The sequence below is a fragment of the Lonchura striata genome, chromosome 1 (genome assembly GCF_050655825.1).
Source record: "Lonchura striata isolate lonStrDom1 chromosome 1, ASM5065582v1, whole genome shotgun sequence".
NCBI lineage: Eukaryota > Metazoa > Chordata > Aves > Passeriformes > Estrildidae > Lonchura > Lonchura striata.
The window spans coordinates 68,990,916-69,018,296 of record NC_140703.1 but is presented as its reverse complement, the minus strand read 5'-3'; the positions used below and the strand labels follow the sequence as shown (position 1 = coordinate 69,018,296).

The window sequence follows — 27,381 nt, the reverse complement described above, 5'->3', positions numbered from 1 at the left end:
TAGCAAGAGCAATTAGACTTGCTGAAAAATGACTGTGAAGGGTGGGGAATGCAATTAGCCAGAGGAAATTTGTAGAAATTTGTGTCCTCATGGATATGTCTGCTTATTTTCTTTGTTTTGTAGTTTGGGTTTTTTGTGGTTTTTATTTTTGTTTGTTTGGTTTGGGTTTTGTGTGGTTTGTATGATGTTCCAAACTTGTGCAATTTACAATACATAAATAGTGATTTATTTTGGTTATTTAAAGGAAACCTTCCTGATCCGGGGAAAGCTCAAGATTTCATGAAAAAGTTCACACAAGTTCTAGAAGACGATGAAAAAATAAGAAGTCAGTTAGAAATGCTTGTTAGCCCAACATGTTCTTGCAAACAGGCTGAAGGATGTGTGGTAAGAATTGCTCTTAAAGTGTGAATATTTTTGGAATAGAATTGATTAGAAATTTAATCACAACTTATATTTCAGAGGGAAATAACAAAGAAGTTGGGCAATCCAAAGCAACCAACAAATCCTTTCCTGGAAATGATAAAGTTTCTTCTTGAGAGAATTGCTCCTGTGCATATTGATACTGAATCCATCAGGTATTTTTTTGTGTGTGTTGTCAGCCATAGACCATAGGGTTTGAAACTGGGGCTTCTTATTTGCCTTTAAGCACAAGCAGTAATAGGCTGGGTGGGTATGGCTGAAGGCTTGGTGACCTGCAGTGTTTTCTTCTGCTTCATTTTGTGTGGGGGTTTTTGTGTCCTTGTCCAGAATGTAGTCACAGAAACAATTGCATTGTCATTCAGCATAGCTGGGATGACTTGTCAGTACAAGTGGATGTGTTACTTATGCACAAATATGGTTTGTGACCAGCTGACTTATTTTAAAACAAACTTCTGTCCAGACTATTCAGCTGAAACTTTCCACCCAGAATATTAGTTCATAGTGACATAAACAGTAATGTAACTGAGGAAGTAAAGGTTATGATGATGAGACAGCAAGACTTCAAGGAAGAGTAAGCCAACAAAGTTATGGGGGGGTTATGGAAATTATTATTGCTGAAATGATTATTTAACTAACATCAGTATTTGAAATAAGCCTTACTGTCAAGAATAAATATGCAGAAGATAGGTCTTGTAAATTTGTCATCAGCTCTTAGTAGAACTGTTAAATGGTTATTTTTTTTTCTCTTGGTTAGAAACTAAGTATTGTAAACATTTATTTTCCATCAATTATTAAGAATCTGTAGCGGGTTGTAACCTCAGCATAATTACTGAGTTTGTTGCTTGTAATGCTCAAATTGTTTTCTTATTTGGTCATCCTTCCAGAGTAATTTGTATATAGTTCTTAATTCATGATGCATAAATATTTTTTAATTCAATGCTTCATAAGTTTTGATTTGGATGGGAGATGAGGGCAACCAGATTATGTATGTAGTTGACATATTTGGTTTATAATAGGCTTATGTTTTAAATAAGTTGCTTTAAATAAGATACTTTTCACAAGTTTAAAATGTAATCATACATGGTGGAATTGCAGTAAGTACAAGACCATATTTTGTTTTCCTCTTCAGTGCCCTTATCAAGCAAGTGAACAAGTCTATAGATGGAACGGCTGATGATGAAGATGAGGGGGTACCTACTGACCAGGCAATCAGAGCAGGTCTTGAATTGCTGAAGGCAAGTATAGTCCTAGTGGCCGGTGAGCATGGGAAACTTTGCAAACAACTTTGTTAAAATAAATTTTTAGTTAACACTTATTGCTTTTAGTCAAAAGCAGTATGTGGTGCCTACCCAGAAGAAACTGGTGTGGGTTGTTGTGCTTTATGCTTATCTTACGTGGTACATCAGTAAGGTTATTTTTAAAATTATTTAGAAGCTTTTCTGGAAGCCAAAAGTAGTTGTCTGTGAGACAGCAGCAGCAGAGTTTTGCTTATTAGAGCATGAATTTGGCAATCTGTAAATATATACTGTGCTATTGTACATCAGTGCAACACTGTGGTTCCTCTGTGTTCTATGTAAGTTGGGGTTCTTATCTATTTTCAGCTATGAGTAATCTTGAGACTGAGCTAACATAGCAAGGACTGTCAAGTAGTTCAGCTGGGGGTTGACTTCAGAGGCCTAAAAATCTAAAGGACTTCCATACTGAAGTTTCCAGAGTATTTTAGAAGAACTAAGGACAGAGTAGATTCACCAGAAAGGGAGTAGCTCTTTATCCAGATGTGCACATTTAGATAAAAGTGCACAAGAATGCATCCAAGTAAGAAAGAATTAATCATGTTATAAAGGACTGTATACTTGAATGAAGGCTTCCAGGTGAGTATTTACGCATTTGTATGAACTGGTGTGACACATTGAAGGAAGAGGAGTAAGACTGCCCTGAACTAAGAGGTCTATACATCATCAGAATAATATAAAGAGGACAAATATAGGAGTCCAGATTGGGAATGCCATTCAATGAAGTCGGAAGGAAGGTGTCTTGGTTAAAATAGAAAACTGCATATGAAGAAGTTTCTAGATTTTGAGGATTGTCTCTCTATCATGGGTCTGAATATTATGTGGAACAAGGCTAATAATTAACAGCTACTTAAAAATGAAAAGACTAAATTTCAGGGAGGATCATTTGAGGGTTTCTTTATTTCATTTTTTTAACATGGGAGAACTGTCATACCTGAAATCAAGTCCAAAAATCTGAAGGGGAGGTACAGAATCTGTTAAGTTGATGTGGAAAGCTTGAGGGACTAGAGACCCTATTGAGTATGTCTGTATTGCTATTTTAGAGATAGGAGTTTCACTTCAGAGCAGAATCAGTTCTTCCCCTGAGGAAACAAACATGAAGTCTGGAGGCACACAAGCTGGATTCCTTTCAGAGGAACAAAATTGAGATGGGCTTCAGAAGTGCATGTTGTGTTGCATTGGCTAAAGTGGATTTAGTCAGTCTAAAAGTACTCAGAAGCAAAACTCCTGAAACATGAATATTGCTTCCTTAGCATGAGATGTGTTTCTCTTAAGACCTGCTCCTGCTGTACTTGGTAATTTAGATGTAGCCACTGAGAAGTACATGGTCAGAATAATAGGAGAAGAAACTAAGACTGGGGAAATAAATCTAATGAGGTCATGTATAAAGACAGAACTTTAGGAGCTACTAAAGAAATGAAGGGAAATGTAGATCGTGAGTCAAAACCAGGGAGAGTATTATAAATGTTCCAGTATGGCAGTGGAAAATTACTCTTGATGAAGTGTCCTAGTATAAGTGGACCTTTAAAAAATGTTAACATGGCTTTCATCATATTTTGGCAGGTACTTTCGTTTACACACCCTATCTCATTTCATTCAGCTGAAACTTTTGAATCTCTTCTGGCTTGCTTGAAAATGGATGATGAAAAAGTGGCAGAAGCTGCATTACAAATTTTTAAAAATACAGGAAGTAAAATTGAAGAAGACTTTCCTCACATACGATCGTAAGTTGTGTCTCTTACTCTGAGCAGTGATCTTTATTTTATAAGATTTTTGAAGTTCTCACTCTTCCTTTCATCTGCTGTAGCATTATTCTGCATTCTTTTAGAAGTATTATTTCCAAAAAGAGATTTTTGAAAAACTAAATTGTAGTGCTTTTTGAAGAATGGAAGTGAAATGAATATACCCGAAAGTAGTGAGAGCTGGTATGTCACTCATACCACTATAATTTATGTTGTTGCCCTTCAGAATTACTTATTCTTTCCTAGAAAATATATATATATATATATATATGCAGTGTAAAAACATCCCTTGCAATTTAATGGTAATAGGTAGGCAAAAATATTTCCAAAAGAACATTTAGTACCGTTGCCTATTTTACCACATAATATTTTATCAATAAAACTAGGATTTTTTTTGCTTGCAAGTTACGTAGGCAATTTTTTGTTCTATTTTTTTTTTAAGATATTACACAAACAAAAGCAATTAGTGCTTTTTTTATATGTGTATCTGTACTTCTTTGTTAGTTTGATGTTTTGGAAGATTTTCAGTTTGTGAAATTATTTATCTCTTGGTCTGTTTCTCTATTTGTTTTGTTACACAACTGTTTAGTGCTTTGCTTCCAGTGTTGCATCATAAAGCTAAAAAAGGACCCCCTCGTCAAGCCAAGTATGCTATTCACTGCATCCATGCAATATTTTCCAGCAAAGAAACACAGTTTGCGCAGATATTTGAGGTAACGTTAAATACTTAAGTTACGTTTACTGATCTTTTATATTGCATATGTAAACTAGGGGATGTAGTTGCAAGTTGTAGCAGATTTAGGAAATATATTTTTCTCCTTTCCTTTTCTTCTTACATGATTTTGATCTGAAGAATGGTAGTAGAGGGTGTTCTTGTGTCTCATGATTCATCATATTTTAGGTTATGTATTTTTAAGAGCTGATAGAGTAAAACCAAGTGTTAGGCTGTGTACTAGAACCATGAACTATTTCTGGAAAGAAGAACCATATACTACTCCTTATCCCTGTTGAAAATGGTCAAAAGTATTTAAATGGTTGCAGAAATTATGGAAAATTGAGTTGTAGTACAGACTAAATAAATTTTATAGCTGTACCTGCAAATTTACTTTTTAATTAGTAGCCATCAGCCTCTTATCTTGAAGGCTGAATCACTGTCCATTACTGGAATTGCTAGCTTCTCCCACAAGAGAAGCTAGTGGGAGATCTAGTTCTCCCACAAGAAATTAGGCTTTTTAATCCATTGTTTCCTAAATGGTCATGCTTGAGCTGTCACTTTTTGAACTACCTGGAAGTAATAAACATTTTGTCTGTCATATTGACATTTCCTCTGAGTTGAGGAAGACTTGATGGGTTGGTGAATGTATCTTTAAAATCGAATAATCAATAGTTCTTTTGAAATTGTACTTCTGAAGTAGACATGGACAACTTGGTATGAAGCTGTCATTCCCAGCCCCTCAGTAAGACACAGAAAATATCAATAATACCTGAATTTGTTGCCTTTTTTTTAGCCGCTGCATAAAAGTCTGGATCCAAGCAATTTTGAGCACCTCATTACGCCATTGGTTACTATTGGCCATATAGCCATGCTTGCACCTGACCAATTTGCTGCTCCCTTGAAATCTTTGGTTGCTACTTTTATTGTTAAAGATTTGCTAATGAATGATAGGGTGAGTATTTTTAAAATCTTATATAAAGAGTGTGCTTTTTCTCTAGTATCATACTCAGCAAGTCCTTGGGAGAATATTTGGCATGCTGATTCTGCTTTTTGTATATGGTTGTCTATTGATTTCCTTATGTAGTTTGACTCCATTCAAAACCCATGGTACAGGTAAGGAGAGTTCTACTAATTTGGGAATCTTAAAAAAGTGATGAGCTGCGTAGCACAACATTTCATCACTCATGACGTGGGGAAAATTGTTATGTTTTCACTCTGTTTCTTGAGCGAGTTATGATTTTTAGGAATTATATTACATTTGAAATTAAAATATGCTATTTAGATGGAAGATTGAATTTCAGTTTTTTGAACAATTTTGTATGGATTCTAAAGTGATTATGAAGTAAAAAAAGGAACTCATGCATTGTTTGAAATTGCTAAAGGGAAGATACACTGTCTAAAACAGTAAAATGTGAGTGAGGTTCCAATCTACTGGATATGGAAAAACTGTTATTTTTCAAAGCAGTGGTTATTATGCCCTAAAGGAATAGTTTTCAGGTAACAACAACAACCAGTCCCTTTATTAATCTTAAATAGGCTGATCCTTGGATAGTGAGATATCTCATTTCTGTAGCGGTTACTTCTGGAAGGTACAGGAGGCATACAGCTGACCAGGGAGTGCTGCTGTATTGTTTCCAGAAGCAAACAGGAAAGAGGAGGTTACAAGTTTCACTGAAGAGTAACTGTACTATAACAAATGTAACATTTTGTTTAGCTTCCGGGAAAGAAGACAACAAAACTTTGGGTCCCAGATGAAGAAGTGTCTCCTGAAACCCTTGTTAAAGTGAGTAGCATGTACTATATTTTCTTGTCTATTATGTTTATAATACTTAAAAAGGATTTGTTCTTGGGAACATATTTTTAATTGTTATTTTATGCATAAATTTGCATACACACTTCATTAAGTTTTTTATATAAGCTCTTTATAGGTGTAGTTTTGTTTTCTGACACTTGACTGTGATGATAGCTGGATTACTTAAAGTAAAATTATTTTTCCCTTCCTCTTCAGTGTAGGAGATGAATAGTATATAAATTTTAAGTCTTTCCTTTTTCTGTTGAATTTTTATGCCATTCCAAGAAACTTTCAGTGTTGTTTTGGAAGAAGAAAAATTAGGTTTGGATTTGTCAGCTTCCTCAAATGAATAAATCTGTTATATTGTTTATTTTTCTATGTTTGCAGTGTGTGTTAGATAAAAACCTGGATTTAAGAAAAAAATCACTTAAAAATGGTTGGGGGTTTGTTTTGATACTTAAAAATGTCATCTCAAGCTTTTTCTTATTTTGGAGTAAGTGTAATACATTTTCTGTACTCAGTAAGAGATGCTGTCAGTCAATTTTTCAATGAATTAGAAATAGACTCACAATGTGGAAAATCTTTATCTGTATTTGGTTTTTAAATGCCCTTCGGAACAGGCATAGATTTTGCTTTCACTTCTTTCAGGATGAGATGCTTGTCTTTTATAGTATGCTCTATTTTATATTAGTTGTTTAGTTTCTAATGTCTTCTGAGTCTTGTGGCTCTGGTTTTAAAAAGTCCTTTGCCTTCTCTCAAAATTGTTAAGCACTTCCCAGCAAACCTTCTTTTCTGCTAGGTTAGTAAGTACTTTGTTTTGCAGTATGGTACAGAACATATTACTGGAAAGTCTTGGCTTTTTTTGAAGTTGATTTGTTGCTTTTAGTTTTGACTCCACAAAGGATATTTTTCATATTTGTTCAACTCCATAGTTACACAGTATACTCCAAAAATTCTTAAAAGAATGTACCTTTGTTTTAATTTAATGAGATGCTAATTTTAAATAGACATTATTTCATTTGAGTGATTATATATGTAACTTGAAGTAGTAAATATTGTTTTTCTTAATATTTTAAATGATTTGTGAAGCTGTAATAACTCTCTAAAATGTACTTTTATGTTGATAAAACTTATCATACATTTGGCTATTTGGAAGAGAATTAACCTGCAGATATTCTTAAGGCAATTTGCAGTTGAAGCCAAGCCTGAAAACTGTAAGAAGAATTTATTTGCAGGTGAAAATTGATTTGCAAATTGAATTAATATTTTTTACTACTGCAGAGCTTAAACTTAATGTGTGCTTCAGACCATGCCATTAGTTTATAAATTATTTCTCTCTGATAGTGTACTTTCCTTCACTCTGTTTTTACAAGGCTCTTTTTCATTTTGTAACATTATTATGTATCTATGGGGGACTTTAAAACTAGCAAGTTGGTGTATGAAGGTGGGAAGGACTGCTGAAAACTAAATTGTCCGGTCTAGCAGATGTAGAGTGAAACAGGATAACCTTAGTTTTGGGTGCTAAACCTTCTATGAAAGGATCTCTGCAGAGAAATGTTTCAGTACAGTATTAACTATGAATTGGATTAATGATTGTATGGGTTAAATGCCTGGCCTAGGAATTCCAGTCTGAGTTCTAAAGCAGTTGTCTGTCTTAGCAGTGACCTGTAATGTGTACTGTGCACCATGCAGTGGATTGAGACTTGTGTAGTAGCAATGATATTTCTTTTTTCTTTCATATCATTGGAATATAAGGTTTTTAATACTTTTTCTCTAACTATGCTCAAAGTGGGCTTTGCTTCATTTTCCACTGCTGCACAAACTTGCAGCCTTTGTGGCTCTGAAACCTCAAGCAGTAGAAACCTTTGCCAGCTGCTGCCATAATGGTGATGTAGTAGGAAGACAAGTGTTGTCTTTGATATGTCTGTGTCTCATTTTCACTTTCTTTTCATGTGTGAAATAATTTTCATCTCGGAGGAGAAATCTAGGCTCATGGAACACAAATTGAAGCAAGAACGTCAGACTGAATATAAGGAAAAGCCTGTGAACAGTCAGACAATGCAAGAGGTTGCAGGTTTGCCAAAAGAGCCTGTGCAGTATTCATTCTTGGAGGGCTTTCAACGCCACAGTGCATAAAACTGAGACCAGTGTGGTGTGATTTCATAGCTGACCTTCCTTTGAGCAGGAGATTGAACTGGAAACCTCCTAACACTCCTTCCAGCTGGAATTATCTTTTAATAGCTAGACTATTTGGTTGCAAAGGGAGATTTTAAAAGATAACTGCAGTCCAAATCATGTTTAATGAAGTCTTTGGATAATCAGTAGTAGTGACTAGGGGAATTCTCATGCCCTGTACTAATTTCATGGGAATGCTTAATTCTGAATGGTTGCTGGAATGTCATCATATCATTAACACCAGCAAAGAAATAGGGAAACTAATGGGGTCAGACAAAAATTCTGAAGGAGGTGGGACTAGGACTTGACTATATGGAAGGAAGACTGGAATAGGTGTGGATAACAAAACTGGGGAAAAGACATTATGGAGGGAATTACTAGAAGCCAAGATTGAAACTGAAATTGGTCAGGGGACAAGGTAATACCTGTATCTGTTCCCTGGCTGAATGTGTCATTTATTTGAAGACCAAGAAGAGCTGTCATATTTCCATCCTCCCAACAAATGGGAGGCACTAATGTTTCCAAGTCCTGGTTATGACATGAAACTGAATTTGTGAGCTATAAAAAAAATCTAATGCTATTCTTATTGTATTACAATTATTATATTGGGTTTGATGCTATTAAAATCTTCTGGTGGATACTTAGAGCTGTTCCAGTGGAAGACCCTTTGAAAGTGAGGGCAAGACAAATTCTGCTCCTCAGACTCCATTTGCATTTTGAGTTCTGGAGTGACAGACATCCTACAGCTCACTGGTGCTACCCAATTAGGTAGAGCAAGTGGACTACAGTCCTAAAAACTCACGTAGAAGTGATAGTCCTAGAACTGAGATCTGACAGGACCAGTTTGGTCAGTTCATTTCAAGGAGTAGATCAATTATACTATGATAAATTTAATTTGTTGATATTGTCAATGTTTATATAAAAGTTACTAGAATTGCTTTTCCCACTAATGAGAATATTTGAAGTTACCATGTATGAAAAGCTTTTGGGTTTTGATCTTCAGAGTTCAGTATTTTGTTTTGGTTTGTTATTTTTTTTTCCCCCAAAGGATACCTATGTGATTTAGATTAACATTTTCATTTTACTGTAAGAAGACACTCTTTTTTGTTTTGTTTATTGTCTCTGCTGTCACATGAAAGGAAAATGAAAGGATAAAGGAATTCAAATACTAAAACAAACTTAATCTCAAAATTAATGTTTTATTTTCACTAAAGAAATGTGAAATTATTCAGTGTTTCATGGTAATTGCTGGATTCTGCATACTGGCAGAAGCTAGCCTCAAAACACTTGATGTTTCCATTGGCAAAGCCAAGTTATCCCTCCCTGACTTTGAGACTTTTCTTTAAATAGCTGTGGAAAAAGTATTCTTTACCAGGGTAAGTTACTTATTCTTTACCAGGATAAGTAGTTAAGATTGCTGCTCTTAACAGTCAAGATGTCTATTAAGTGTTTTTTCAAGTATGTGTCTTAAAGTTAAACTCAAATATAACATAGATAAATAGAGAGTATATACAGGGCACAGGAATTTAACGCCAAGGTCATGGGTTCATTCACTGGGCTTGTTGATCCTTGTGGGTCCCCTCTGACTCAGAATATTCTGTGAATTATAGGAATATATAAAGATGAAAATGTGTTCTGCTTTTTGATCCAGTAACATTTTCTTAGTAAATATAAACTGTTTAGCCTATTTCACAGTATTTAATGGATGTAAGCTTGATTAAGAAAATGTTTTCAAAGGACAAAATGTGTGTGATTGCTTATAGAAGAAGCAGCTCAAACTTTGACTAAAGGTATAATTTTTATTTGCTGTAATACATGCTTGAGACTTTCAGTGAAAAGTTGCTGTCTAGTGAGAGTATGTCTGTTTATCTTTCAATATTTAAATGATGTTTTGCAGTCCTGACAGACATATGTTTGTACCAGCAAAAAGTAGTTGGGGAAAAATACTGTGTGATTAAATTAAAGATTATTTTTACAATGAAGCTTATGATATGATTTGACATTTTGGTATAATTTTTTTTTTCAGATTCAGGCCATCAAGATGATGGTTCGATGGTTGCTAGGAATGAAGAACAACCACAGCAAGTCAGGTACTTCTACTCTGAGATTGCTAACAACAATATTACACAGTGATGGAGATTTAACAGAACAGGGGAAAATAAGGTATGTAACAGATGGTAATGTTTTCATGTCTGTGATGAAGGAGTGAGGGGAGAGTTTTAATTGAAGTAGTGTGTAAATTATTCTGCTAGACTGCTTAACAATTTATACATTTTATTTCATAAGATGTGATAGTAAGCTTGGCTGGTTCCTATGTAAGTTTGCTGAGTCTCAGGTTTTGTAACACTGTACACACAGCTGAATTTTAGGCTTAATATTCTTGCTTTTATTTATCCCTTCAATAGGTCATTACTCATATAGCAGGAATAAACTGTGCAACTTCCTCCTTCCCACTGAAAACTGGTTTTAATTTTTTATGCAGCTTGCTGTTCCTGGTGTACCAATTGCTGTGTATGCCAAATGCTGATAGGTGGGCTTTCTAATAAAGAATAATAGTGTGTTGTATAAACCAGGTGGAAATACTTAGTACACAGGACACTTCTGCTTGGAGGCAAACCTTGAGGTCTTTAGAAGTAAAAGCAAGAAGGAAATGTGTAAACAGGATTAAATCTCTAAATAATTTGCCTTTTAGGTGACTGTTAGACAACTTGTTTTTCTGGGTATCTTCTTAATCCTCTGTGGTAGGAGAAGTGACAAGTTGTCAGTTGCTATTTCCTGCTAAACACTGAAAATTTATGTCTACAAAAACCATCAAGGGCTTGGGTAGATTGTGCCAGTATGCTTAAAAAGGTTCTGATTTTCAGGTAGAGCTAATGTTATACAGTAGTTATGCAGATAGAACCATACTGTGTGCACAAAATTGCAAACCTGAAAGCTGTCTAGTATATTATCTTTGTAGCAACTGTAGTCTGTCCTAAAGTTCTTTGTAAACAATTGTTTTATAGTTTTAAGTTCTGTAATGTGACTATTCATGGCAATTGCCAGGGAGTTGAGTGGCAGTAATTTAGCTTTTCAGCATGACCACTTGGAGCACATGGTTGGCTTATGCAGTAGTTACTGAACAGATCGGTTCTGTGGACCCTGTGTGTTTTCATGTTTGGACTGATGATTCCTTACTGTGCATGTTTCAGAAATATAATTTTCCCACTCCTTTACTACTCAAAGTAATTATATAAAGTAGAAACTTTATAGAAGGATGTGATCAGTTCTCCATTTTTAAATAAAGTTAATAGAGGGCTAGGGAGGGATCCTTTCAGGGTAGGGAGAAAGCTGCAGTGACATGTGATGTTGCTGTGGAGCTTGGAGCTCTGCCTGGGGATGGTTGCTGAGCCAATGGAGAGCTTATGGGTGAAGTTTGAAGAGCAGATTGCTCTGGGAAACATCATGGTGAGTGTCTGCTGTCAGACCCCTGACCAGGAAGAGTATGAGGCCTTTAAACAGCTGGAAACAACCTAATGTATGCAGTCTTTGGCCTTTGTGGGAAAATTCAACCTCTCTGATATCTGCTGTAAGAGCAACACAGCAGTGCATAACAATCCAGGGCAGCATCAATGACAACTTTTGACACAACTGGTAGAGGACATAATGAGAAGAGGCTCTCTGCTGGATCTCATACTTGCCAACAAAGAGGGGCTTACTGGGGATGTGAAGGTTGAAGGCAGCCTTGGCTGTAATGACCCTACAATGGTGAAGTTCAAAATCCTGAGGGCAAAAAGGGGGTCAGAAGGAAGATTGGACTGGACTTCAGGAGAACAGTCTTGGGTCTCTACAAGAATGTGCTTGTAGGGTCCCAGTGGATAAGGCCTGGAGGGAAGAGAGGCCTAAGAAAGCCGATTACCTAGTATTCAGAAATCACCCCTCAGTACTCAAGAGTAAAGTAATCACAGCATAAAAGCAGATGGATACTTCAGCAAGCTATACCTGGATGAGCAGGGTGCTCCTGGCAAAATTCAAACACAAAAAGAGGGATTGAGAACAGTCCTGAAGAGTAGTATGTGGGGACAATGGTGGATGAAAGTGTGGACATGAGCTGACAATGTGTGCTTACATTCCAGAAAGCCAGCTGTTTTCTGGGCCACATCAAAAGAAGCGTGACTAGCAGGTCTAGGGATTTGATTCTGCCTCTTCAGCTCACTCTGGGGGTGAGACCCTATGCCAAAGTACTGCATCCAGCTCTGTGGTTCTCAGCACAGGAAACACATGGACCTGGTGGAGCATGTTCAGAGAAGGGTCTCAAAACAATCAGAGGGCTGGAACACTTTTATGAGGAAAGGCTCCTCACAAAATGAAGAGTGAAAGGCTCTTCATAAAATGAGTGAATCTGAGTTCTTGAGCCTGGAAAAGGGTCTAGGGAGACCTTATTGTGATCTGTCATTACTTAAAGGGAGCCTGTAGTTAGAAGGAAGATGTTTTTGTATGGTAAGGGTGATGAAACACTGAAACCGCTCAGGGTGGTAATAGCTGCTCCATCCCTGGAAACATTCAAGGTCAAGTTGGACATGCCTCCAAATACCTGCTCATTGTAGGGAGCTGGACTAGATGAACTTTAACTGGCCTTTCTGGCCCCAGCTATTCTATGGTTGCATGAGGTATACAGAAGGAGGAAGCAGAAATGGGTAATCTGGCAGGAATACAGGGAACACCATCTGAGATACAGTTAGGAAAGCCAAATCCCAACTGGGATAAAATCTAGTGAGAAGTGACAAAGGTACCAGAAGAGCTTTTCTAAGTAAGTGACAAAAGGAAGACTAGGTATGTGCATCCACTGCTGAATGAGGCAAGAGCCCTGTTGACAGGACATGTAGTAATTATTTTGTGATTCTCACTGTTGCTTTTCAGGAAAGCTCCAAACTGGTAGAAGGGCCAGTCTGTTGTCTCTGTGTAAGCAGTACTGCTTACATTAACAATTACTCTCAAAACCTGAAGCAGAGGAGATGATATTTCAGGCCTGTTAGTTCTGCATGGAACTTGCTGACACTTCCTGACCTTTGTTCTTCACCCATTGAATGCAATAAGGATATCTTCTTTCTGACAATGCTTACTGTGTCCCTTCTGTGCAAACCTGATACTGCTCCTTCTGACTTGGAGCAGGCTTTGAAAAGAGTAAAATTGTCCATTCAGTACAGAACATAACCTTTTAGATTGTACTTGATGTGAGGTCATTTTGTGTGAGTCAGTTTTATTGTTCATGGCTTGCACTTGTCTTTTAAACAGTGTTTAATAATCTGCTAAACATAATTGAATTAAGTAAAAGTGGCAGAGCTCAGGAGCCTTTGATGCTGTTGAGGCCATCAGTCATGTTGTAATCTTCTCAGTATTGTTGCCCTTATCAACCCTAAAAGTGACTCTGCCCCTATGCCTCGTGAAATCTACACAACTCTACCTTTCAGTGACAGTGTAAGGGATTTTTTTTTTCTTTTTTTAACTTCAAAGCATTGTTCAGCCTAAAGTGTCAGGTGAAGGCAAGGTCCCATTTGGACAACAAATCCCTTCTATTGCTCATCCTTCACACTTTGAAGTAGTAGGATTGTTGACTTTCTTGAGTTGCTTACAAATTAACAACTGATTTCTTCAACATGTTAATCGTGTGTAGGTTCAATTCACCAGTCTTGAATTTTTTAAATATCTAATTTTATCAATAAACAGTATCTCAATTGTCCTTTCCAAGTCTTTCTTTTTAATTTTATAAGTCATAAATAGTCCTACAAAATTCAAGATTATACAAATTTTCTGCCTGTGGTTAGGCAGAGCAGCTAGGTTTAATCTTGCATATCTTTGTAGTAGGATTTTGATTTTAGTCTATACTAAGCATAAAATAAGTGTATCAGAGGAAATAAGTGTAAAATAAAAATAAGTGTATCAGAGGATGCTAGAAGTTGCTGAAAGTATTGATATTAGATATGAAGTTGAATTGAGATTTTCTTGAAATGCCATTGCATTTTTTCACAAACCAATGCTCACCAAGAAAAAAATTATTAAAAACCTTTTGGAGTTTAGAATGTCATAGTTCTGTGCTATAGAAAATTTGCTACACATCTGATAAACAACATTTGCAGTGGTTGCTGAAAGGACAAAAGGACATTTTGCTATTGTCTTAAAATAAAATTCACTTAGTCATGTATTACAGTGTCTAATTAATCTTAATTTATGTTGGCCTGAAGCATGGATTTTGAGCTAGAAAAGTTTGGCAACTTTGGGGACGAGAAATGGACTGGCTACTTCTTTGGAAGGACTCTCCTGCTGAAGGGGGACCAGCAAGCTGAACAGAAGTATCTTACTTCTAGATGTGGTCTCTGAGGGGCAGTATGGCCTGTCCTGGCCCCAGTGTACAGCTAGAACTGTTTCACACCTATGTGGAACTTTTAGGAAGTTGGATGGAAAATTTTTATAGCTAGGTTGGGACCAGGTAATGGTAAGTGGGAATAGGCTGTAAAATGTGGTGCCATGAAAATCATTTTGGGTTTGAAATTGCTTCTGCTAGCATGGGGGTGGCTAAGTTCCCAGAAACTTCTTTCCTTTGAAGTACTTGTTTTTCCGTTGATGCAAACTTTATTAGATTTAGTGAAGTTAAATAATTACATAATTTTTAAACTAATTAATCTTCACAATCCATGTGCTTGTTTTTCAGTAAACCTGACATGTCTCGCTTGAGGCTGGCTGCAGGGAATGCTATTGTGAAGTTGGCACAAGAACCTTGTTACCACGAAATCATCACCTTAGAACAATACCAGCTGTGTGCACTAGCCATAAATGTAAGGAAATTTGTTGGGAGTTGTGGTTATCAGCAGATGTACGAGTATATGGTTGTGTTTTCAGTATGTTATTTCTGTGAATCTGGTTTTATGCTAAATATTCACCTTTGGCATGAAATGATTTCTCCATTACATAATCCTGAAAACTCACTGTGGATGAGAATTAGATCTGTAGTACTGGGCTGTCCATTATGGGAAGTACTGGGCTGTCCATTGGGAGAATACTTAGAGTAGTCAAATGTTAGAATACTGAGAAACTAAGAAATGCAGTATGCATTTAAGTAATATCCCAGCTGCATTATAACATTACTAGAAGTTAAAATGAGATTATGTAAAGTATGTTGAACTGTGGTGAAAACAGTCACTTTGGTTTCTCAGTACTTGGGTACAATACACTTGGAATGCAGAGGTCTGCAAAAATAATTAGCATTTTTCAAATATTAGAAATAGGAAGATATTCCTTAGCAGATGCTGAAATTTTCATTCTTAACTTCTGCCTATGAACACATAGTAAGGAAATAATTCTCAAATTGTAGGTAGAGGTATAGAAACCCTCTCTATATCTGGTTTATAGGCTTAGCAAATTGTACAGAAATTGATTCATACCCCAAGAGTAAGGTGGTCATGAAGAGACTTCTGTTGGTGTTATTTGTGTAGCTGCTGGTATTCTCCTGGCTTTCCAGAAGTCAAGAAATCCTCTGAAATGCCATTTTAGATCTTAATTCCTGTGTCCAGCTAAAAGTTGCGACCCATTTTAAATATCAGAAGACAATAAACTGGCATTTAATGTTAGAAAACAGAGTATGGCTTCTGTGTGGATATTGTTCACTTTTGTACAGAGTATATTTTTTAGTTTAAAAAATTGCTTCAAGTTGGTTTCAGTTAGGCTAGAAAAATCATCCCTGTACCAGACTAAGACAGTCCCTATTTTTAACTATGTTTATGTGGATTTTAAGCTTCTGTGATCCTATGAAAAGGAGCCCTTACTCAGTTCCCAAATGCTATGAAAAACAAGAGAAATGGAACAAAGCTTTAAACTACTTAAGCAGATGAAATCTAGCAAAACTACACCAAGAATTCAGTGGTAACAACTGGAGGTCTTTACGCCCAAAGCAAAGTCTGCTACTTTTCAGCCATCCTATTCCAAAACTGAATAGAAATGTTAGTCTTGTCCCAAAATGAGTTGTAACGATTTTTACAGTTCATAAAAAAATTAGTTGAGACAAAGATAGGCACTCAGTGTAATGACAAATAAGTTCTGTCTCTGCTCTGGAAAGGATACTCAAGCTGAATAATGTCATGCCAAACTAGCACTGCCAATGTAGTGTTTGCATGTTCTGTTTTCTTGTGAACCCAGTGATCAAAATCTGTTAATTTCTTAAGTAATTTCCCTCCTGTGGCAAATCTTTATTGCAAATGTTAACCTTGTAGTTCCTATCAGAATTTTGCTTTTTCATTGTTTTGATATTCTCAGTCTGTTAAGCCTCCACTGTCTCTCATTTTATCACTTATTTTCCAGCTATAACAATCTTTGTGGATATTCTAATAGATGTGTTGTCACCTTTATGTTTAACACTTATCTTCCTTGAATTTTCAAAAGGGAATTTTGAGAGATAAGATTCTAATTAGGACATGATAGGGTTCTCAACATTTGTAAACCAGTTAGTATCACATTTTGCTGTAGCGTTACAGCATACTTTGCACCAGAACGAGCCCATTAAGATCATCTCATTAAACTCCCTTGCTGTGATCAGGGACACCTTCCACTAGACCAGGTTGCTCAAAGTCCCATCCAGCCCGGCCCTGAACATCTCCAATGATGGGGTGCTCACAAGTTTTCTGGGCAACCTGTTCCAGTGTTCTGCCACCCTCATGGTAAAAAATCTTTTCCCTATGTCCAATCTAAGACTCACCTCTTTCAGTTTAAAACCCTTGCTCCAGAGTGGGACACAGCACTCCATATTGGGGTCCCATGAGAGCAGAGTAGATATTGAGAATCCCCTTTCTGACCCGGCTGGCCACTTTTCCTTCTGATGAAGCCCAGGATGGGGTTATCTTTCTGGGTGGCGAGCTCATGTCTAGTTTTTTATCCACAAGTGACCCCAGTCCTCTGCAGGACTGCTCTCAATCACTTCATTCCTCAGCCTGTATGGATACTGAGAGTTGTCTGGAGCCAGGTACAGGACCTTGCCCTTGGGGCTCTTGAACCTCCTGATGTTTCCCTGGGCCCAATCCTTAAGCCTGTCAAGGTTCCTCTGGATGGCAGCCCTTCCCTCCAGTGCATCAACTGCACCGCTTGGCTTGGTGTTATCCATGGGCTTGCTGAGGGATGTTCTCAGCTCTCCTATCTGTGTAATTAACAAAGATGAACAATGCTGGCCCCTGCTGAGCACACCAGTTGTTACTGATCTCCATTTGGACATTGATTTTTTTTTTTTTGACCGCAATCCTTTGGACATGTCCATCCAGCCAGTTTTTTACCAGTTGAGTAGTGCATCTCTGAAACCCATATCGCTCCAATTTAGAGACACCAATGTTGTATATACCTGTGTCAAAGCCCTTATAGAAGTCCAGGTAGGTGACATCAATTGCTCATCCCTTATCCATTTGCACATCACTTCATTGTAAAAGGTTAGACCAGTCAGGCATGATTTGTCCTTTGTAAAGCCGTGTTGTGTGTGTAATCCCCTCCCTGTGGATATCCATATGCTTTGTCATTGCTTCCAGGAGAATCTGTTCCTTTGTAGTATCATTACTGTTACTTTTCCCTCTTCATTTATTGATACTTCTTTGCCTTTTGTGACTTTCTAAGTTGTTTTCTAGAATTTAGATTGTAAGCTTTGTCAGGTCAGGAATTCTGCCTTTCATTTTCACTGCAGCTCCTAATGGATTTTGAATACTTAAAAATAACTTTTCTAGATGTTTTTGAGGCCTTCTCCAATTTCCTTTCTCACTGTCAGTGGAGATGCTCAGATGCAGAGTAGCTGTAATAGCTTCAATAATTTTTTCACTTAAAAGTGATACTGTATTTTTTTTGAGATTTGGCATATGCACATATGCATATATGTATGTTAGTGCTTATTTCTTGATGGTAAATACTAAATTCTCTGAAAGTTTATTTATTCTTAGCACTTTCAAATCTATCTACAAATCAGGTGACATCAAGGCCAGCTCCAGTTTTGTCTTATGTAATTCACAGCAAAGATTCTCTAAGTGGAAAGATCAGAAAACATGAAAACGAGAAAAATCTTGCCTTTTAAGGCATGTGATGGTTGCACAGGTTCTGTTGTGGTTCTGTGCTGGCACTTTTTCTCCCCTCTGATGCTGCTGTTTTGTAATATGTAATGATTGGAGTGCAGAACACATAATTAAATTAATTGCTGTGTGAAAGTGGCACTGGTAAACAGGGGTTTTATGAGGATGAAATGCATGTAGTTTTAGTAATTTTAAAATAAGTTACATATGTGTTTGGCCAATCTTACAAGCTTCTGACTTCTTTGATCTGACTTCTGATCATCTGACTTCTTTGATCTCCAGAACAAATTCTGATGTCAGCAGAGCTTCATATTGAAAGACAGTGAAATGTAACTGAAGATAGTACTTCGGTGTTTAACAAGCTTTAAAAGCAGATTTAAGACCTGATAAGCTTTGCTGTTGAAAATACAATTTAATTGTATTTAGAATAAGTCTTGTAGATTGCATAGGTTTCATTTGTCTAAAACAGTCTCAGAGCTTTTTCAGTTTTGTTAACTCAAGGTGTTATAATTGATGAATCAGAGCTGTGTCTGAGTGGTACATTATATTTTGCAAATATGTATTTTTTTGCTTTTAAATGGTGAACTTTTACATGATGAACATTAAATCTAGAGGTGTAGATGTATAAAATTGGATTAATTTACAGAGTTGGTGTATGCTGTTAAAAATAGCATACCTTGGTTAAGTTGTGTCCCCTTCTTAATGAGCTGGTGTAACTGAGTCAATTTAAGGTTATTCCCAATATTAAAAGATAAAGAAATTATAGTCATTCCAGTTGGCCACACAATACCATCAGTAGCAACCAACTGTACTTCCCTTGTCCTCTGAGACAAAGATGTTTCTCTGCTGCAGCAGCAGCTAGGCATGTCTCTTCTGAGCTTCCTAAAGGCTTTTGACTTAGGCGATACTGAGGAGGAAAAGAGGGCTCTATCTTAGCCTCCTGTGGGGGTGGATTTGCTGTAAGGAGACAAGAGATGAGCAGATCTCATGGTTTGGGTTTGTGGGCTTGGGTTACTTCAGCTCTGGCTATAGCAGGTGTTTCAGGGTATCAGTCCATAGACAGGGAATATTGCTTGAAGCACAGAAAGGAGAAAATGGGACTTCACTAAAAAAAGTTCCTTCTCAATTTCATTTTTGATGGAGGCAGAGGGAAGATTGTTTTATCTAATACATGATCTCTTTTGATGCTATTTGCAAGTTTAGCAGAGCCTGTGTTCCCAGTGGCAGGTTTTGACTCTGTACCTCATTTGACTGATAACTGGAAACCACCTTCAGTCCTTTTGACTTCAAAGCTGTCATTTGACTAAAATAGCTACTTACTCCTGTTAACATTTTTTCTTTGTATTTAGAGATAAATCTTTCCTCCTGACCTTTTTTAGCAAGTTAAATGTACCAAGCTATTTTGGTGACCTTGTTTGCCTTAAGCTTTTATATATGTTTTCTTCAAAGTCTTTTCTGCATGTGTTTCTGTTAAGCTTCCTTGTCTTGTGTTAGGAAATGGTTTGTCATGTATTAAATGGTATATGTAGGTTATTTTCATACAAAAATAATTAAGTTCATGCCTTTTCTGGGAACACATTTCTTAATAAGCTGTAGAACTACAATTGCTGCCTTCATATTGTTTTACTTCGTGTTGTTTGGCAGCTGTTAAACACAGATAATTCTCTACCATGTTTCACAGCATAATGGAAATGCTTGTTACTCTCTTCAGTGTTTCACCTTATCTGGTTATCATGTTAAATTTTATTCAGTTTCTAATATTAATGTCTTGATGAAAATGTGTGATATCGTAGCAGCAAAATCAACAAGGTGGTGGTTACTGGTGGCTAAAATGTTTTTGTGCAGATCTTTGGCTTTACAAATCAAGTCACTCAACTGTAAACAATTTCAGTGACTCCATGCCTTAGTACTATGCTAAATTAGGCCTTGGGTCCTGAGTGTGATATCTTCCTGCACAATTTTTGAACCTTAGTTCTTCTTCCGAGCTTAAAGGAAGCTTCAGCTGATTAATTCAATTAAATTGCTCTGAATTGGCATTTAAAAAAAAAAATGTTTGAAATTCCTATCTTTCAGTGGCTTCAAGGTCTGATTGATTTTAGCATATTTACCTGAGTTTCCATGCTTTATTTTACAGTTTATATTGTTTTAAGAAAAGTTTACTGTTATCTTTTTTTGGTTTGCTTTTTTTTTTTTAATAGGATGAATGTTACCAAGTGAGACAAATATTTGCTCAGAAACTTCACAAAGGCCTTTCTAGACTACGGCTGCCACTAGAATATATGGCTATTTGTGCACTGTGTGCAAAAGATCCCGTGAAAGAGAGAAGAGCTCATGCTAGACAGTGCCTTGTGAAGAACATAAATGTCAGAAGGGAATATCTGAAGCAACATGCAGCCGTTAGTGGTAAGAGAATAGAAGTCACTTTTTGCTACAAGTGCTGTAGTTGAAACATAAATGTGAGTTGACTGAAAACATTGATAGTTGTCTGTTTTTATACACAGAATGACTGTAAGTTTGATTTGGAGGTATCTAATGAAAAGTGAAAATGTTTGTTTTCTTTTGTCCAGATTTTATTTTGATTTTTTTTAACAGGCACTGCTGAAGTCTGTAAGTTCTGTTAAAAACTGTGCAAATGCTTATGCCTAAATATATTGGAAGTGAAGTAATTTTCCAAGGCAATTATGTGTACTATTTGAACTTAATAATGTTAATAATGTTCTAAGTGAAGTGACAATGATTAATTTTACTTCAGCAATTACTAATAAGTAACTTTAATACATAAGTGCTGTACTAAATAGACTGTCCTTGCACTGCTGTATTGAGTAGCATCTTGAGTTATTCCTGCAAAGGGCTGTATTTGTTGGCACTTCAGGATGAGTTCAGGATGAGTTTGTGCAATTCTTTTTTAGTGCCAGTGGTTTGATCATGAGAATGCTTTGGAAGTTACTGACTCATGTCAGCTCTTTTTCTTTTATAGTCCTTTTGACTTAAAGCTACACAGTATTCCAATGCTGGTACAGGGTCATAGGAAAAAGTAGACCTTTGTGAAGAGCTGTAGCATTTTTGAATGAGAGGTTTTGAATGTTTTATTTCTTTGAAAGATTACTGATGGTTTAACCTTTGTGAAATGAAGGGGATTTTTTTATCCTTTTAGCCTAAACCAGACCTGTTTAGTGAATTTGATCTCAGAGGTGCTGTCAAATAACTGACTTCCTTCTGTGTTTATGAATCACTTTTTATTAGTTATGTCAATCAGTCTTTCTTAGTCCCCTTAGATTCTGATCAGAGAATGTCTGCTGACAAATCCTTTTGTGTATCATTAATTAGAGTTAAAGAAAAAGGTTGTACTTTTCTCCTACTCAATAAAATGTAAGAAAGAAAAAATAAATTGAACAAACACTTCTAAGTAATTGTAAGACTATCCTTCTTGAAAGTTGAAATCTCTTTTTAATTATGTAGACAGGAAGCATAAAAATTATGTGTTTGAAATAGATGCTGAAAGTTACTATCAAAAAATCTGTGGAAGAAATTAAGAGGGATCTAAGTGTGTGTGATTTTCTTTATCCAATAGGGCCTCCAATTGCACCTGATAAATTATTTTCTTGCTGAAATAATTGCATGATGCCTTTGATTTGACATATGCTGTAACACATGGGGAGTCTGGATTAAATACAGATTGCAGGAGTTCTTGAGGATTACAATCTTAACTTCATGCCATTCAGATTCACCAGTCTGAGCTTTCAGCAAATAAAATTTATTGAACACTTGGTATCCTAAAATATCCATATTGCACCAGTTCTGCCAAAGCTAATTTCTGGAAATAACACAGTATTTAAGTGTGTCTCCCTCTGCCATTCTTCCTGTTGACAATGCAGTAACTGAGAGTGGTGACGATGGCAGTACCTCCTTTGGAAATCTGCATCTGTGATTATTCCAGCTATGTGTCTGAATCTATAAATGTGTGATTTTGTGATATGTTTTGTCTTGAAAACCTCATATGGGTGAGGATATCTGTTGGATTTTTTGGGAGGATTTCAGCTTTTGTTAAAAAGGATAAATTTCTGTTTACTCTGCCTGAGGAAGACTTTCTAAAGACTGGTAGCAAACAGTAAAATGCCTTTCTTTCACACTGGCCTTTTATAGGCTGGCAGGAATTATTCTCAGCCCTCTTAAATTCTCTAAATTCTATTCAGAGTGGAAGCCACCCAAGAAGAGACTTATTTTGATTGTGTATCTTTTACTAGTTTTATCTGGATAGAGACATGTCTTGCATAGGAATTTTTATGTTCTCATGATGGGCTTTTCCTTGAAAGTCAGCAAGCAGAAAAATTACAAGAATAATGATTAATTTTTTTAATTAGTATTCTTCCTAAAAGCTCATAAAGGACTCTTGTGAAGGGTTTTGGCACATTGTAGTTTTAAGTGCTGGTAGGAAACCCACCCTATCTTTCAGATAGTCTTCTTTCTTTAGAGATAAAAGTTCTATTTTTTTCCCTGCTGTCTTTGTCATGACAGGGTTGAATATAATGTGTATCAATATTTTTTTTTTTTCCTGTTTTGTCTGGAACTAGTTCATTTTATTTTCCAGAACCAGTTGGAATTATAGTTACATAAGAAATTGTCCAAGGCAGGAAGTTACTGAAAAACTGAGTTTATGAGCTCTTGATTAGCATTCTATTGAAGTTTCTAATTAGTACAAATAATAGTGGGTTGGTTTGTCTGGGGCATATCTAAGGCAAGACAATTTTGTTAGTGCTCTGAAGTTGTAATTATGTTCTTTTCCTTCCCTGCCATCGTTATTTTTTTTATTTACTAATGTGAACACCTGCTGGCTAAAATGCAGGACAGTGCTTGAAAAGAAGTAAAGGATGTTTTTAAAGTTAATAGTGCAGTGTCAATTGAAACGCACTAAAAACTGCTTTGCAAAGTACAGTGGATTTCAATTACATAAATATGGCTTGAAATAGAAAGACATTGAGTGGTTTTATATATTACATCTATTTTATGTAGACTGTGCATTACCCCTATTTATACAGATCTCTGAGAAAGGGATAGGTTAAGACTTGATGTATGCATGGCAATTATTTTGTTAGTTTTGTAAAATCTGCAATAATGGTGTATTTTGTTTGATGTGCACAGTATTTGTCAAGCACATCTCATATGACTACATATATTTGAGGTAAAACTGTTAGTTTCTAATGTATTTTTAAATAGTTTTCAAATAATATTAGTGTATATAATGATTTACAGATATTTGGACTTATTCATAACTGAATATGGTATGGATAAAAGTTTACTGAAAGAAGATTTTCCAGACTTGGTCATGCATTTACTATCGCAAAATGTGACTTTCCAAAAGCAGAGCTGGGGATTTCCCTCTTCCCTTCACAAGTCATGTCAATACTGTGATAGTGCATTTGCCACGAGCACTAAAGATCAGAAGCTTGTGCCATACATGGAATACCAGGACACCTTCTTTTGACCATTGTCTTGCCTGTTGCACAGGGTATAGGTTTAGTAACTTAGGTGTGCTGTGTGTCCTTCCGCTTCACTCAGGCATCAGGCAAAAGAAAGAAGTAGGGATGTTTGCTGAAAAATGGTTGTTTTCCTTTTGGTATACAACTTGGCCATCTGTTCTTGTTCATGCTGCATGGTGTTGGTTGAGTCAGGGAGTTTGTTACCTTACAGAAAGTATATTTTGTGATCGTAACTCTGAGAAGGCTGTTGGCAAGAACCCTTACTTTTGGAATCCCCAGGGGAGACAGGCCTTCAGACTGTCATAATGGAGAAAAGACTTTCTTGCAGTCCTGCTTAGGATTCTGAAAGTCTCAGAGAGTGCTAGAAAATATTTTTAATGCTTGGAGTGTCACAGTTGAGTTGTGCTGCTCTGTTTAGGTGGGATTGAGCCTTTCAAACTCAGTGCACTACTACTTTGTTACAGCTTTCATGTGACCTCCCACTCCTCTGGAAACAGATATTGTGGCAATTTGACTGCAAAATCCCTGCAGAAAGCATTTGTTTTCTTGACAGCAAGACTGTACACTGCAGTGTCCAAAGAAATAGTATAGCTTATCCTGCAGTTGTGCTGATCTTACATCTTGCAGTGGATTTTGTGATCCGTCCTCACATCTGTTTTTCAAAGTCCTTCAGAATACAGGCTTTGAACTGAGGAAGGGATTGGGAATAGGAGGTAACTGGAACTGTATCTCGAGGTAGCTAGAAAACAAGCAGCCCTGAGCAAGATATACTTAAAATCTTAATTCTTGCATGCATGAAAAATGTGCACATCACCCATGAAATGAAATATTGTAGAGAAATGATAGGCTCACATGTGTTTATACCTTAATGCTGACCTCAAAATTTGCCCTCTCCTCTTTGGTAGAAAAGCATACTTCTTGGTATGTAGTTTTTTTGATGTATCTTTCTTCTGCTTTTCAGAGAAACTGTTGTCACTTCTACCAGAGTATGTTGTTCCTTATACAATCCATCTTCTAGCTCATGACCCAGATTATGTCAAAGTCCAGGACATTGAACAACTCAAGGACATTAAAGAGTAAGACCACTTTTAATAGTGTTATTTCTAACTTTATTCTAAGTGGACTTTTAATTCATTGTGGTACCCTGTTACACAGTCCAGTGTGCATAATTATGCCAGTTACTTCTGTAAAATATTGAGAGAAATCCTATAGGTACTTTTTTACCTTCTGCTCATCTTAATTTCATTATTCCAAAATAACTGTTTTCTCAGAGTTAGACTAGTTCAAATTCATAATACAGTAAAAGCTGGACTTAATCATGTTCTCAAATGTGCTTTTTAAAGGAATTTCTTTTGTACTTTGGTTCATGTAAGATACTGTATTTCTCCTGCAGATGCCTGTGGTTCATACTGGAAATATTAATGGCTAAAAATGAAAACAACAGTCATGCCTTTATCAGAAAAATGGTAGAAAATATCAAACAGACTAAGGATGCTCAAGGACCAGATGATCAAAAAATGAATGAAGTAGGTGATACTTTTTGATTGGAAATTGCATTTAATTCTGGCCAGCTAATGTAAAGGAGTTGTTTTTTTCTTATACACCAACTTCAAAATGTCTTTCAATAGAATTGTCTGTATAAAAGATATTTTATGTACTGCAATTATTATATTTATTGTAGTTTAGATGGCAGTTACTTTCCTATGCTTCAGTAATTCTTGCACATTTGCAAGGGAATCATAAGTTTTCAGTTCTTCTGTTTCTATCTCAGTAAGATTACTAAATACTAACTTCAAAGATATATAAACTATAAAATTTACTGTTTAAATTATCCATTAAAGTGCTTTTTAGTGTTTAATTTCTGAAGTGCAAGAGTAAATTTAATAGAGGAAGAAAAATAGATTAGAAATCTCTGGTATTGTGTAGTGTATGTATCAAACTTTTCCCTTTTTTTTGTGTGTGTGTTTTTAGCATCACATCATATCCAGATATGTCCCTTTTCTGCTTTTCCCACAGAAATGCGTTTTGGGTAGTGGATGGGTGGAATGTGTTTGCTCATTTGATTAACTTTGTCTTAGAAACTTGTTGTATGGCAAACACTACTCTTAAGTGCAGAAAGACCATGAAAACCATCTGTCTTCAACTGTTAGACTCGCAATACTTTTGCTTTTACCATCTGTATTTCAATATCCTGAGACACTGTTTAAGATGCAGGCTAGTGTTAAATGTTTAAGGTGATTGCTTTTAAACTGTGATTTCTTGTGGTCCAGTGCACGGAAGATACACTGTCTTTTGTTGAGATTTTCAATGAACTGTTTTTTTAAATTTTATTATTTACAGAAGCTATATACAGTCTGTGATGTAGCAATGAATATCATTATGTCAAAGAGTACAACATACAGTTTGGAATCCCCTAAAGACCCTGTACTTCCAGCCAGATATTTTACTCAACCTGACAAGGTATATTTTGGCATTTAATTTTTCTTGAGATAAGTATGTTTAAATATTTACTAGTTGTAATTCATGGTTGTTTTTCTTACATATTTCTTGTAACTTCAGACTTCCTGCTCTTACACTGTAGTTGAAAATGCATGTCTGGATATGTTGTCTAAATATATATATGTATGGACACCAATTTCTCTTCCCCCCATCTCCCATATTACTGATCTAGTTTAAAAATTCAAAAGCATAAATGATGTAAATAAAATCTTTCACTGCAATCTCTAGAATGTATCTATATTTATCTCTTATTCACTGATTATTGCTGTAATTGCCCCCACCCCCCTTTTTTTACAGAATTTCAGTAACACCAAAAATTATCTTCCTCCGGAAATGAAGTCTTTTTTCACACCTGGAAAGGTAGGCATGCTGGGGAGTTGAGGTTTGATGCTGTGTTTGTGTTCTGGTTTGTCTTTGTTTTTGGAGTGATGGTTTTGTTTGCTTATTTGTGGGTTTTTTGGTGGTTGTTTTTTTTTTAAAGAAAACTAGCATGTAAGTAATGAAATACTATGTTTAAGATTGTTTCTAGGTACAGAGAAAGAGATGGGTAAAAGGAAACCTGCTGCTGTCTGTACTGGGTGGTGGCAACAATAGGCAAAGCCTGTTGCTTTTAGAAGGAGAGGATCCAAAACCACTCCAGTATAACCCATAGTATTTGTCAAGTGTACAGAATGGTTAACCTTTTCAGACTGCAGAAGACTACAGTGTTGCATGCAAAGTGGCAGCTATGGAAAACTCTAATAGAAATAATTTTAAAAATCACATCATTAATCTTTGGCAAAGCTGAATACAATTTTAGAGTACTTTACAAGATAACTGTTCTATAGTTTTGTTAATTTGTTCCTTCAGAATATGCATTCTATTGAATGGCAGTGTTTTTTCTTCACTAAAACTAAACCCAGGTACTCTTTAGGATGAAATTAATGTCTGGTAAAGGAAGTGACAAACCATGGTTTTCATCTGGATTAATGCATCCTGTTCTAGATGGCAAAGAACATTAATCTGTTATGTTGTGAAACAAAGAAATCTTCATTAGCCTTAACTTTGCGAATGAAGCATGAGCTGTCAGCTAGTAACTTAATAATAAAGGAGGAGTGCAAGCTAGGAAAAGAAGCATATTTCTCTTTGAGAAATTCAAAGTCAGCATTTATGGACTGGAATAGATCATCATTGAAATTCTTTTGAATCCTCTGTCAATTTTT

General features: G+C 36.1%; 1 protein-coding gene across 8 annotated transcripts in view; it reads left to right on the top strand.

Annotated features, from left to right (window-relative positions):
• The window catches only part of PDS5B (PDS5 cohesin associated factor B), a 99,083-nt gene that overhangs the window by 57,462 nt on the left and 14,240 nt on the right, over window positions 1-27,381 (top strand). For all 8 annotated transcript variants that reach the window (XM_021541936.4, XM_085579380.1, XM_021541934.4 and 5 more), the window contains 14 exons: window positions 245-384; window positions 460-575; window positions 1,550-1,655; window positions 3,276-3,436; window positions 4,044-4,167; window positions 4,963-5,121; window positions 5,884-5,952; window positions 10,163-10,299; window positions 14,825-14,948; window positions 20,402-20,606; window positions 24,642-24,756; window positions 25,074-25,206; window positions 26,021-26,140; window positions 26,477-26,539. In XM_021541936.4, the coding sequence (XP_021397611.1) occupies window positions 245-384; window positions 460-575; window positions 1,550-1,655; window positions 3,276-3,436; window positions 4,044-4,167; window positions 4,963-5,121; window positions 5,884-5,952; window positions 10,163-10,299; window positions 14,825-14,948; window positions 20,402-20,606; window positions 24,642-24,756; window positions 25,074-25,206; window positions 26,021-26,140; window positions 26,477-26,539 (1,772 nt within the window). The remainder of the gene's footprint in view (window positions 1-244; window positions 385-459; window positions 576-1,549; window positions 1,656-3,275; window positions 3,437-4,043; window positions 4,168-4,962; window positions 5,122-5,883; window positions 5,953-10,162; window positions 10,300-14,824; window positions 14,949-20,401; window positions 20,607-24,641; window positions 24,757-25,073; window positions 25,207-26,020; window positions 26,141-26,476; window positions 26,540-27,381) is intronic.